At 47.1% G+C, this 13,974-nt stretch overlaps 2 protein-coding genes across 8 annotated transcripts in view; one reads left to right on the plus strand and one right to left on the minus strand.

Annotated features, from left to right (window-relative positions):
• Window positions 1-2,603, plus strand: part of ARHGEF6 (Rac/Cdc42 guanine nucleotide exchange factor 6) — a 38,778-nt gene extending 36,175 nt beyond the window's left edge. For 6 of the 7 annotated variants that reach the window (XM_053990656.1, XM_053990655.1, XM_053990650.1 and 3 more), the window contains one exon: window positions 233-2,603. In XM_053990656.1, coding sequence (XP_053846631.1) covers window positions 233-373 — 141 coding nt within the window. In that variant the 3' untranslated portion in view covers window positions 374-2,603. The remainder of the gene's footprint in view (window positions 1-232) is intronic. The other variant, XR_008439438.1, reaches the window with a different exon arrangement.
• Window positions 2,604-6,460: 3,857 nt separating this feature from the next.
• On the minus strand, window positions 6,461-12,761 carry CD40LG (CD40 ligand). Its single transcript, XM_053990327.1, has 6 exons — window positions 12,606-12,761; window positions 10,744-10,881; window positions 9,566-9,608; window positions 9,209-9,265; window positions 8,865-8,927; window positions 6,461-6,926 (listed from the first exon to the last, which is right to left on the minus strand). Exons 1-6 carry the CDS (start codon window positions 12,759-12,761, stop codon window positions 6,535-6,537), a joined length of 849 nt encoding a protein of 282 aa, XP_053846302.1. The 3' UTR covers window positions 6,461-6,534.
• Between the last annotated feature and the right edge of the window lie 1,213 nt (window positions 12,762-13,974).

Genomic DNA, 13,974 nt, shown 5'->3' on the forward strand with positions numbered 1-13,974 from the left:
GTCTTTGTGGTAACACAAAAGATGTGTTACCACCCTGTCCCAAAAGCTCTTTCATCTTGCCCACTCATTTTATAGGGGTCTGGTAGACACCAGTTCTTGTAGACTCAGAGGAAATATGTCCTCTTTCCTCCTGTCACCTCTGAGGCATCGGGCAGAAGATGCATGCAAGTACCTCACTGCATAAAGTGCATGGGCATAACTGCATCTTTATTCCTTTGTTTTTACCTTGCAGGAAAACAAAAGGATGAAACAGTGTTTGGAGGAAGAGCTTAAATCCAGGAAGGACTTGGAGAAGCTGGTGAGAAGGCTGCTGAAACAGACGGATGAGTGTGGCAGGGAGGACACTGGGCGCAAGTCATCCCTGATTGCCTGAATTCATGGAGAGGCTGCTGGCAGTGGTGTGTGACCTCAGGTGTATTTTTGGGAAGTGGAACTGGATCCTTTGCCTCTTCTTGCTCCTTATTTTGTTGGTTTGGGGTATTTTGTTACAAAAAAAAAAAAAACAAAAAAAAACCAAAAAAACAAAACCAAAAAAACCAACAAAAAAGTCATAGAGAAAAAAATAGTTTTTCTTCCATCCAGTAAGGAAATAAAGCAGAAACAATCAATCACAACTGAACTAGTAAGCAAGCAGTCCACGATTCACAATTCATCTGCAGCAACTAATACCTCATTGTACCTGCTACTGGGAGCAAATACAAACTCTGCTAGTGATTGTTGCTCACAAAGGCTTGGGCAGCAGTTTCCTAGAAGAAGCTTAAGCACTTTTTAATACTTTAGTTCTTTCCAAAATCACCAGTACCTATTTATTGAATGAAAATGTTACTGAGGTGGCATTGATCAGAAACCAAAAAAGCACCATGCTTCTTTTTTTAGATAATCACAACTGGGGAAGCTTTTCCCATCCATCTTCTCTTTCCCCATTAGTTGACTGTAGCGAACTAGAGCCCAGCAATACTGTGGTTCCTGTGTGGCCTTGATATTGATTAAAATGTGCAATTAACATGAAGATGTTTGAACTCCTTGGGGGAAGCCAGATCTGGAGCACCTGTCAGAGCGCATAGGAAGGTATTTTGCACAGTGCTGCCTCCTTACAGCTCATGATTAGCACAACAGGTATCTGCTGTTCTGCCCCCATCCCTTTTCATATGCATGATGTAGAATTCCTACCCCCTGCTTTGTTTTCACATTGAGTGTCTAGGTATCCTAAGAGATTATAATTTTGCTGTGCTTCCTCTTGCAGGACATGCTTTTCTCCATATGAAATGTAAACACTGCTTGGCAACAAAAAGCAACCCCAAATGTGCTGGTCCCCTGCTGCCTTTTGCCCCCTTCATGCTTTCCATCGCTCCTTCCCAAAGGCTGGGAACGTTACCAGTGGCCACTTCTCCCCACATCATCCCACAGGGACTTTCCGCTAGGGAAAAGGAACTTTCCCTTGAGATAGGGAAGGTATTTATGCTTTGACAAGAGCTGGAACGCTCCTGAGGCAAGGATGTGCAACACCCTCACAGATCCCTGCACAGCTCCTTGAACATAGCACACAGGCAACATGCATATGTATCAGCTCTCCTTATCTTATTTGGTGTTATGCCCTAGTTTAGAACTGGTGTTTTCATTCCTTCCTTCTTTAACATCATTATAAAAATAATCCTCTGTTAAAGTTATGTCTTATTTATCTCACAGGGCAGCATGGTCCCAGGGTGTGCAGAGGCACCACAGCTCATTACAGTCACACCATTATGTTGGTTGTGAAGGACATAACAGAGGCAATAATTACAACTCCCTCCTTGCCATTAAAATTTAGCCAGGACATTGCAAATGGTGTTTTGGGAGATACAGACTCCAAAACATCTCGAAGAGCGTATTAAGAAACCCTCTTTAAGCTATTTCTAGAGCAAAACGGAGGTCTGGCTACATTTGCCATCCCCAGAGCATCCCAGCCAGATGGCAGCTCCCCACATCCCTCCCTGGTCACACAGTTGAGTGATTTGGTCAGCAGTCAAGCCCTGCAGTGCTTGTGAATTGTTTTCCAGGAGCAGGACCTTTGCTGCACTTACTGCTGCTTGGGGAGGCCTTGCCCAGACCCCTCGGTAATGCCTGGCCCTGCTGCCTGCTCCAAGCTGGGCTGGGAACTGGGCTGCTGACATGCTGAACAAACCAAGCGCCACTGACACTCCAGGGAGAGGGTGGAAATGTGTCCTCTCTGCCCCCAGGCTCAGTTGAAACCCATGCTATGTACATATATATGCATGTTTGTGAGATGTAATGTGATGAAGGGCACACTGGGACTTTTTGGATCAAGTGTTTGTCAAGAGCTAGAAGCCAAAAAAAGACAAGAAAATAAAATAAAAAGGAAAAGAAGCCATGCCAGATGGACAGCAATGTTTCCATATTTACTTTGTTTACAGTGTTTTGTAAATAGGTTCCAGTGAGTCTGTATTTAGATGGATGTTGTGTCAGCTGCCTTCCAGTGTATCTTTGTCATGTAGGTTTATTTACTGTAAACTACTTATGCAAGTTCAACTTTTCTAACATGTTTTTATTTTGAACAGTTTTTTAATTGACATTTTCAACAAATAAAGGATAAAAGTTGCTTCTTAGCCCTTGGAGCTGCTTCCTGTGTTTCTACCATGAAAGCAAAGCCAGTGCTTGCTCTGGGCATCACTCATTTCCTCAAAATGCCATAGCAGCATCATACCTCTCTGATTTGCTGGTGGGACTACTGGTGTGAAAGGTGATGCTGGCACTTGGACTGTTGCTTCCATCATCACTCATATCTGCAGCAGGCCAAGGGTGCCTGGTCCCAGGGCAAGGGATGCATTTCCATCCCTCAAGCCCCACATGCACTCTGTTCACAAGGATGCTTTATGGAAAACAGACTACTCTGCTGCACCAGGCAGTTGCTGTAGATAAGTGACTTCCTGCCCGTTTGAGATTTTATTTTTTTTTTAGTTAGTGTGTGGTTTTTTTCTGGCAATTAGGTGTGGTGACAGGATTTCCTTTGGTCTACCACCACTTGGACAAGACGTCTCCTGCAGGTTGGGAGTTTTTTAACTCTTTGGTAGAGATGTGCCTCAGTCTTCAGCCCACAGCAGAAGTGGAGGATCAAGGGCAGGAGGGCTGGACCCTCCTCTCCTTCCCCAAACACAGCACTCAGAGTAGGAAAAAGAGCAAGGGAAAAAAGAAGCACTAGCCTTGGGTGCATCATGCCAAAACACTGAAGTCCAAAACTTCCAGAGGGCAGGGTTAGATGGGATATTAGAAAGAAATTCTTCCCTGTGAGGGTGGTGAGGCCCTGGCACAAGTTGCCCAGAGAAGCTGTGGCTGCCCCATCCCTGGAAGGGTTCCAGGCCAGATTGGATGGGGCTTGGAGCAACCTGGTATATATATATATATAATATGTATTAAATATATATATATATAAATTTTTTTTAGTGAGCTTAGTGTGTATTGAACCATGCAAACACCTCTCCCAGCAGATGCCCATGCTGCTGCTTGTTCCTGCCACTGCTCATCCATCACTCCCTGTGCCAATCCTGCTGATGTGCCCTGCAAACTCATTACCCTCTCAACCCCTTCTTAACTCAGAACAAAAATCATTTTGGAAACGGTAAAATCCACAGCCTCAGGACTGGCATAGAGGCCTCATATCAAAAATCAATGTATTGACAACCTTTAAACTTTCCATGGGGAGAGGAAACAGTGCCAGCTACGGCAACAGGCAAGGTTGGGGGAGGACACAGGTGAATGGTGGCAAACGCACCTTGTCCCCTCTCATCACACGCTACCTCACATCTGAATCCCACAGGCTATTTTTGGCACATCAAGAAACAGAGGCAAGAAACAAAAACCTTGAGAAAGGCAGCCATGGGGGCAGGGGCTGGGGCTGGTCAGGCAGCCCACAGGCAGGGGAGGTGACAGTTGGCATCTGTTGCCCTTGCTGCAAAATTTAAGGATTTGTTTAATGACTGTTTTTCTCCTCTCCTCTTTAATTGTTTTCCTCAACCATGCAATTTGCAGCTCCTGGATCCATGCTCAGTGATCTGGGCTGGGCACCACAGCAGGCTTCCCACTCCTTGTTTTTGGCCACACACACTCTCTTCACAGCTCTCTCCTCCCCATCCACTTGCTCCAAGCTTCTCCCCCTGTCTCAGGCCATGCTAGTTTGCACCATCTTTGGTTTCTCCTGTAGTTTCCACCCACACTGCCACCATGACTGAGCACCTCCACCTCCCCTGCAGAGGTTTGCGGTTCTTCAGGCAGCCCAGCACTGCCTCCAGGAGCCCAGCCCAGGGCTGGCTGCGTTTCAGCTGCAGCAGGGATGTGGTTAGACCCACACCACCACGGGGCACCCTGGGAGGCAGAAGCTGCCTAGCTGCACACACAGCATGTGCAGCATCCATCCCTCTGCTCTGAAGCAGAGACATCCCTGCAGGCTTCATGACCTTAGGACAGGCAGGAATAATCCTCTTTCAGTCAGGTGTCCTAAGTCCCATTAAAAACTAGTCCCCACCCCTCTGTTTCATGGCTGTGCTAGGGGCTTCAGCCTTGGTGTCTCACTGCCCTCCCAGGACAGGGGCTCTCTGCTTCCTTCTGCTGCCAAAACGTCCCTAGTGCTGCCTGGCCCTGGCATCTCAACATGCCCCAAGGAGCATGATTGAATGGCTGCCCCTGTCCCCATTGTGACCCCCAGTACCACCCCACTGCTCTCTTCAACCCCAGACCCCTGTGAAATCTCAGCCTGGGGCTGGGAAGGGTGAGCAGTGTTCAAAACATACAGAACCACCTATGTCTAAATCCATAAATTGTATTAATTGTGGGGTGATCAGTGGAAGAAACCCCACACTGTGGAAGGGGGAACCATGAACACTGAATTATGCTGCAAAACACAGCATAATGCACAGTCCTCTGGCACTCAGTCTCTCTGGTTACAAATATAAGATGGGTTTAGTTAAATAAATAGTCTTCATACAAGATGTCAGACAAGAGTGGTCCATCCTCTAAAAAAGTTAGGTAGTTTTGGAGAACAGCCAAAAATACTTACTAAATTATAGTGAAACCAAACAGTCCCTGAGCTGTATTGACTTTGAAGGGGGCTGTGCTGGGCACCCAGCTCTGCAATGAGCTGTGAAAAAAAATGCCCCTTCTATCCCACCAGTGGTGGCATTTGGGCACCGTGTTAGGACTAGATCTGCAGCCTCCAGCACAACAAAGCCTAAAGACTGTCCAAATCTGGAAGCTCTTCCATTTGCAAACCTGTTGGCATCCAAGATTATTCCCAAACTTTGACTCTCTAAGTGTGACCTGTATAACCAAAACCCCCAGGCTTGTCACATGTACCATCTTCAAATGTTTTTTAAAATGCAATCAATATCCTTGTGCCCTGATCACCTTCCCTGCAGACCAAGCTGGAGAATAGGGCTGGGAAGACCCTAGTGTGCAGTGTCACCCAGGTACCCCCTGCCCAAGAGGGCATCTGCACAGTCCTGCTCTCCTGGAGCTCCAGGAAAAATGCCCCTGTGGACATGTCCTCACTGAGGACAGCCAGAAGATGCTCTGCGCATGTGCCTTGAAGGGAAGAAGTAGGTGGGCCTGCCAGCCCCATGGTTTCCTGGTCCTCCTCCTTGGGTAGGAGGGGTGTCAGGAGAAGATGCAGTTCCAGTTTTGATGGTGGTGCCCAGTGCCCCTTCCACAGGGTAGTGAAACTGTCCACAGGCAAAGGTTCCTCTGCCTGCAGAGGCGGGAGAACAGTCTGGTGAACAGATTCAGGTCACTAAGAGCAGACCACCACTAGTGCCCTACTTTCTCTCTGCCTTGAAATCTGCAGTCCTCCCTCAAGCCACCAATCACCCCTCCGGTGTGGAGCGATTTTCACCAAGTATGACCCCAGCCAAGGCAGTGCCACCCTGAGGAAGTTAGATGAGTTTCACAGACAGACATGGATGGAAAAAAGGCGTTTCTCCAGATACAGTAGACAGTTGGAGTGGCAACATTGCCTCCCCAGCAGCTACCATGTAAAGACAGTGCTGGGCTTACTCATTCTTTTAGAGAAGATATTCCTAAGCCTTTTTATGTTTTTTCCATTGATGCTTGTACGCAGATTGGTCCTGGAGATATGTATGAACCCAGCCTGGCTGAAGTGCCCTGAGCCATCCTACATTTCTAGGAAAGAAACATTGATGGCAGAGTTTGGTAAACAAAGCTCTTATGACATAACAGGGACAACGACCCTGCCAGGAACGTGGGATATGGTGGACCCAGACACACAACACCAGCATGTACCAAATCACTGGCTGCGAAAGAATAAAAACTGAAAGCAAATAATAACAGCTTCAAACTTTGTTCCATTTGTGTTCTCAGGGCCCTTTGGCCTTCATTAATAAATAACAAAATTTATACATATAAATTTTTTTACAAATTAAAAACCAAGGAAAACAGAGAGGCAGAGGAACATAAATAAGGGAAAAAGGGAAAGGCACTTTGCTCAAGAAAGCTGGGCTGGATTCCCAGCTCAGGATAACCCTTTCCTCACTACAGCTTGAAGATGCCAAAGTAGGTGTTGCCGTGGCTGTACCTCACTTTTGTGGAGTCTGTCACATTGACAAAGACCATGTCATCTTCCCGGAGGTTGAAGACACCTCCCACACGGATGGACTGGAGTTCACAGAGGGTCTTCAAGTGTCCTTCTTCACGTGTCTTCAAAGAGCTCTGTGTCTTTTGTCCTTTCAGCAAGAGCCGGTCCTCTTCCTTGGGGATATGTAAATAAATATAGAGGGTGAAGGGTGCCAAAGACACTTCCGTGGTGCAGAAGCTGACTTGGGAGTAGATGTAGTAGAGCCCTGCTTCCTCCACCTTCACTTTCCCCTCCTTGTTGGATATCAAGCTGTTTGTGGGGCCATACATGGTCTCCCTCCACTCCAGCACTGTAGGGAGAGAGCATGGCAGATGAGCTCAGAGAAGGAGATTTCCACTTTGGCAGGCTGATTTGAGGGGGCACCCACAGACATCTGGCCTCAAAGCCTCTGTCTGTCCGTGGGGTGCAGTTAATGGGGCACCCAGCCCAGGACACCATTCCCAGCCCACGGGAGCAGGGACCCTTCCCCAAGGCCGGAGCAGATTTAACCCATGTTGTTGATCACTGGCTTTGTCAGCCTTGACTGGATATGTGAGTAGAGGTACATTTAGCTTCCTTCATCCAGCCAAGTGGAAATGCTTAGGGAGAAGGATTGTCTGTGTTTACTGCAGCAGACCAAACACTCTGTCACTTCCATTTGCTGCCTTCATGGACTTCAGTGGGACACCCTTCAAGCCCTCAGAGCACTACCAAAACATGCTGCAACTCTGCTCTTAAGAGCCTCCCATCCCCATTTTTCCCAGTTGGGGGCTGACTTTTCTCCAGAGTCCTTCCTCCTCTCAGCCTCTGGCTATGGCAAGACTTTACCAAGGAAGTACAAAAATTAACATTGCACAGTTGCTATCCCTACCTAAGTGCAGAGCTGCAAGGGCTTAGCACAGTGAGTGCTGCCTCCCATTGCCAGGACCATGGCCCACACAGATCAGGTGATGCCATGGATTTTGGGACATTTTTGGTGTCATCAGAGTAGCTCATGTGGTTAGTGCAGATAAGCCTACAGAGCCTATACAGCCTATACAGAGACCTGGAAGCCACGGCTGTAGGGGCTGAGCTCAGCTACAACCTCTGGAATTTGGACATCTGCCTTCCCCAGCCTACAGAGACACCTGGAAGAGCAGCCAGGGGGAGCAACTTGGCTCCAAGGGGAATAATGAGTTCAACTGTCCCAGCCTAGAGACAGTGTGCCATGGGTAGTCCTGGAGGAATCACACAGCCCATGGGCCTTGACCAAGCATCCCACAGGGACATTTCCCCACACAGAGTTGAGCTCCAGGCAACTTCTGCTCTCTACAGGTTCTCTGAGCCTGCTTTATAGGCTCAACAAGTGTTTGAGCAGGGAGTTTTAAAATACAGTGAGTTTCTCACTTCTCTGATCTTATCTAACACTAAGCTTTCCACAGGTAGACTGAGCATTGGGTCAAATGCTGCGTCAGAGATGGAAAGAGCAGTTGCCAGTTACTGTCAGTTACTCCAGAATTAAATCAGAAGTGCTTAGATTGTGAAATCCTTGCAGATGGAGTGACTGACCTTGCAAGCTCATACACACTTTGGTAATCCTTGCTGTTGTGGGAAGTCCCTCAGCTAAGGCTAAGCCAAGGAATAGAGCAGCAAGAGCAACCACAGTCGATACAGTGGGATGCAAAAATGCAAAAGGACTCATGTGTTTTTCTGAAACCTGATGTGGCCATGGCTGTGAATAATTGCACCTTAACTAAACCAGTTTGGAACCCTATGCTGCGATTGTAAAGCCCTCAGGCAGCCCATCTTACTACCAGGACCACTATGGGTGAGAAGAGGATTCAATCAGCAGACACAAATGCAAGCAGGGCTCTCCTGCAGCAGCCACCATAGCAAGAGATGGCCAGGAGAGCAAAAAGATCTATTTTAAGAACAAAAGAAAAATGAGAGGTTGTTTTCCTTAAATACAAAACTAAGAAGTTTGCCACTCATAAAAAACACTGGAAAGATTAAGCCCTGTGGTGCATTTCCAGGATGGGCACACATAGGGCTACTGAGGACAGTTGGGATGTGTGAACCCCACATGGCACAGGTGCACATGGCAATGTGACCACTGGGAGGTTTGATGTGTTTTGGGGACACACTTTTGTGCTGGAGTTGTTCTGTCCCTTTCCCTGCCCTTAGAGAGCAGCAGGGCAGGACTGGGAATGCACACTGTTCTGTCCCTCTGGCTCCCCAGTTGAAGTAGGACCAAGTGAGTCTGTCTTACCTGAGCCTGCCTTGTTGCTCTGCTGACCTGCCAGGTGAACTGCAATTGGCTCCCTCTTCTCTGCTGCAATTTAGAAAGACCAGTGTTATTGATGCCTTGGCACTCACTGTTTCCCCAGTGCTCCTCTGCGGGGACTGTAGCACCTGCCACCCTTAATGTTTCTCTACAGGCCAAGATTCTCTACATCTCCAGATTCCACCCCCAGCCCAGAGTGAGGCAGGACTCCACTCAGCAAAGACCTGCAGGTGTCTCTGAGGGGAAGCCTCTGATGAATGAAGCCTGTGGAGGAGATGATGCCACCTTGCCCACTATTGGAACAGGACCTGGGTGTGCCCACACCTCACCTGCCACAGATGTCTCATTCTTGTGCGTCAAATGCGGATGCTCATGGTGCTCAGGACCTGTGACGTAAAAAGGCCACAGATTTAATTTCGGGCTCAATTTCAACAATTTCAGACTGTCTACTCTGGCACCCAGAACCGCCTGCCCTGGGGAGACAGCCATGCCCAGTGTCCCCCTCTACCAGCCCACACCAAGCTCAGTCCTACATCCATAGGGATGCTTCAAACCCCAACCTGTCCCCTGCCTCCACACCATGCCCTGACAAACTCATGGGCTATTGAAGGAAACCCCTTCCCAGGCCAAGGAACTCCTCCTGCCCTAGTAAACCATGAGTGTACCGGTTACACCAGGAAACTCACCTCTCTGCATTTCAAACTTGGGCTGCTCCTTGTGGGGTCTGTCCTGTTACAACAGAAAAATATATGGGTTTTTTTTCAAAATCAATGATTTTGAAAATTTATGTATAAAAGATGCTCTGGTCATTGTTGGAGTTGGTGATATTTGGCTCCAACAACCTTGTCAGCTCGTGACAGAGGATACCCGAAGCCAGAGAGCCCCTCTTGTACCTTCCCCAGCTTCACACATGACCACGGGCTGTTTGCAGCAGGGAGTTTATAGGTTTTATGGTCTTAGGTTTTATTCAATTAAAATGATGGGTAAAGTTTATTGAAAACAATAAGATAAACAAACAAGAAAAATCTCCTTTTGCATCATTGCCATGATGCATGATGCCATGATGCAAGTGCTGCCAAATGTACATCCCTGCCCTGCAGTTGGAGTTTTCAGGACTGCTGAGCACAGCCTACCTCAGACATAATTTTTGGTGGTCAGTTGGGTACTGTTGCAAACCTGAAGATTTAGCTGAGGCAGGTTTAGCTCAGGCATTTGTTGTCATCAGGCAGTGACAATGAGGAAAAAATGTTCCTCTCCTGTCTATTCTGGCCAGCACAGCCACTCCTAAGCAGTGAATTCAGGGCTGAGCAGGATTAGAGCACCTCATTGCAATGCACGTTGCAATGCAAATTGGCTCTTCTGCATCCAAATGTGATCATGCTCCTCCTCACTGGTTGCCAGGAGCTGTTTCCTTGCCCAAGCCTTGTACTGTCATTGATACCTGGGCAAAGTGGGCGGAAATGTGTTTCCAGTGGCAGGTGGCCACAAGCATCCTCACAGCCACCCAGCACAGGACTGGAGCAAGGTGCCAGACAGCAGAAAATAAATTCTTTTCAGACTGGAATCAGGGAGTAGTGCCAAGGTGGCTGTAGCTCCATCCTGCTCACCATGAGCTCCAAACACACCATAGCATGTTGCAGCTGGATGTGCTCTGATCAAGAGCATTTTAGGAAAAAATCAATGAGATTTTTCAATAATATCAATATAGTATAAAAAGAATGCAGTATAAAAAAGGGCATGTGCTACACAGCCCAAAAGTAAAGGGCACCCATGGTTTTAAAAAAAGCTTGGGGTGAAGCTCTGTGTGTGACTGAGAGCCCCTCTCCTTCTTCAGTGGGATCTTTATCCACCCAACAGCATGTACCTTGCACTGGATGTTCTGGAAGCCCTTTATAACCTTTTCACAGTCCAATAATGTCGACTTCCGACCTTCTGCTGTCTGACATTTCTGTACTTTCTTCAGGAAGATGTAATCTTCATTTAAGCTCAACACCTCTTCCATCTGCCAACAGAGGAGAGAAGGGAGGGTCAATGGGATGTTAGTAGGAAATCTGCAACAGCTGGCAGCAGAGCCATGCTGCATTCCTACCAGCAATAAATCCAGGGAAGCTCAGGGTCAGATGTTCAGCACTGGGATGAGGTGGGCAGACAAACCATGGGCAGCAAGAGCTCCCACAAGACACCCAACACAGCATCTGTGCCCTCATCCACTGAGAATTAAACCCATGGAGCTCACCCCGAATGACAATGCCAGGTGACAGAAGGATTGCTCAGGATCTATTTTCTATCACCTTGATAATTAACTTAAATGTCCATCTCTGACTTTTCTTAAAGGCACAGAAATCCCAGTGGGTGGCTCAGGGGCTCGGGCTTTGCAGGTCCTTCCCCAATGGCCTCAGCAGGCAGCTGGGATGCCCACTCAGCCCCTCACAGAGGGGTTTTAATTTTTTTCTGCTCACTTATTGACTAAAAGCATTGCCAGCAAAACAAAACAACATGTAGGTTGGGGCTAAATTGTGCCAAGATCTTCAGATTGAAAAAAAAAATTAGAAAGCCAATAAGAAAATAATTAAATGCATCCAAATTATGATTTTTATATTTACACCTATTTGGTTTTTTGTTGGTTTTTTGTTCCTTGTAAAAACCTAACATTCAGTTAAATGGTAAAGTGCAGCTGGACATGAGGACACACAGCAGGACAGAGAGCTCAGCACAGGCAGCACTAAGATATGAAGGATCAGATTTGAAGCCCTGCCACAAGCTCTGAAGGCAACTGAAATCTTCTTGCCACCTGTGACTGCATTTCAGCTGCCTCTGATCCTCAGCCTGTAGTCATGTTTCCCTCTGCCAGAGACCCTCTACACATTCCTTCATGATAGCCTGCAACCTCCATGCAGTGAAGTCCCCTTCCAGCTCTCTGATATTAAAGCCCCTCTAGCTCAACATTGCTCTCCATCCTTGTAGATCAGAAACCACACATCTAAATTTCAAATTAAGTTGAAATGACACATGTAAAAATCAGTAACCTCCACCGTACCACTGTATCAGGTAAGAAAAATTCTGGGTTTTAGGCACATATTTCTTTAGCTGGCAGTCATTTCTGGCTTCATGCAGTGCAGCTGCAGCCATACCAACCTCAAAACCAGCTTTCTGGACTTCAACTTTTTGGTAGATATTGTCCCAGGTATGGGACAGGATCACTGCTACTGTGTACCTTCAAAAATGGAGAAAGTACTATGGTCCAGTCTTTTCTTCCCTAAACTGAAAGACAGCACCTGGAGTGAGATGTTGATAAAATCACTGAAACATGAAAAAAAAAAAATTATTTCTGGACCTTTCATCTTCTCAGTTTACGTCACAGTGCTAATAAGTGCTACAAAATCAGAAAAACCACCACCAAACCAAAACCAGCCATTTGCATGTCTAAACCACACCCTCTTGTCCTCAGACTAGCCATCAGCTACCAGATTTATTCTAAATGTCTCTTAGCGATTGGTCATTCTATTTTTTGTTAGCAAGGGGAACAGATCTCCCACGTATGTCTCGTGGCAAATTAAAGCAGAAATGAGAAACATGAGTGTGATAAATGATACTGCTACCTCCATCCAGTGGTCAGCACCATCTTCCACCATGCTCATCCTCTTGGTGAGCAGATCTCACCAGACCTGAAGTCAAAGCATGCCAGCAATCCATCAGGGACAGAGACAACCTTCTCTATCCGCTTACCTTATCCATCTTCATGTGAAGATACAAACAGAAGAGCACGGTCCCAATGGTCTGCACTACAGTAAATACAGTGAGGAAGCACATGAACATTTTCATGGTGCCAGGAGATGTGCTGCTGATGGGACGGGGTGCCTCAGGGCCATAGGGTTCGTTCATCCTCTGTGCACGTTGCTGGGGCTCCTCCAAATTCTCTGCTTGCAAGTAGCATGAGAACTGTTGTGCTAGCGCCTGCTGCTCAGGGGATACAGGGTGCAGCAACCTACACTTCCTGGAAAAACTCTTCGTAGTGGGTAGGTTTGTTCACTACCATCTCCCAGAACAAACAGCAACAAAAAAGTTGCTTAGACTTTCTTCTCTGTTGCACTTCCATGCTTTTTCCTACTGTTCTACCAGAAAGAGAGAAAGGTTCTTATTTTGTATATTCATATCTGCCCTTGAATCACTCAAAAATATTTCCTGATGGGTTTTTTTTACTGTTGTGGATGAAAGTTTTGTGGCAAGTTGCCTTAAAAGAAATGTAGACTGAATAAAAGTACAGAACTGCTGAGCAGTACTGTGGGCTGCCAGGGGCTGGGAAGAACTCAGAAATTTGGTTGTTTCTCAAAAGGAGAAGAACAGCTTTTTCACTTAATTTCCTTTAAGAGAAGGATGATTTCTGCAGTGAAGATGCTTGGCCGAGGCAGGTGGGTTGTGCTGGTTTCTAATTTCCCTTGTGCTCCCCCTGGGTGATGTCTCTGCCTGAGTAGGCTGGATGCTCTGGGAGAAAGGACCATCTGTACAGACACTGTAACCCTGGTGTGGGTACAGCTTTCATGCTCTCACCAGACAATGAGACTTCGGGCTGGGTGCTTGGCCATCAGTTTGGAGAGACAAGTTTTAAGAGGCTTTCTTGATACCCTAGTGAGGTGCTCACCCTGTACCCAAGGGCACAAGTCATCTCATACCCTGTCCCACCCATCCCTGTTACCTGTATCTATGTACCTAGGCATGAAAAGGGCTGTTGGGAATGCCAGATGCTCTGGTCAGCTTCTGACCTCCCAGCATCACTGCCATGCAACTTTGAGAAACCCATGTCTCCTCTGCACCCTGACCCCTCTCGAGCTGGCTGCAGGGAGGTGAGGTCCTGCCCCCCAGCTCTTCAGGAATCCAACATTCATGAGTACATATAACACTGCTAAAATAATTTACCAAGTAAATACCAGGGCGTCCTCATTGCTTGTAACAGGGGACAGACCTCATTTTCTCCATGTAAAGAGAATAAATGTGGTACTTTGTTGAGATGTGGAGGAGGGGGGCTGCAAGAATGTGTTGAGTGGTATGCTAGAGGAGATGTTCTTATCAGATATGCACACAGCCAATACAGGGTTGG

The sequence above is a fragment of the Vidua macroura genome, chromosome 14 (genome assembly GCF_024509145.1).
Source record: "Vidua macroura isolate BioBank_ID:100142 chromosome 14, ASM2450914v1, whole genome shotgun sequence".
NCBI lineage: Eukaryota > Metazoa > Chordata > Aves > Passeriformes > Viduidae > Vidua > Vidua macroura.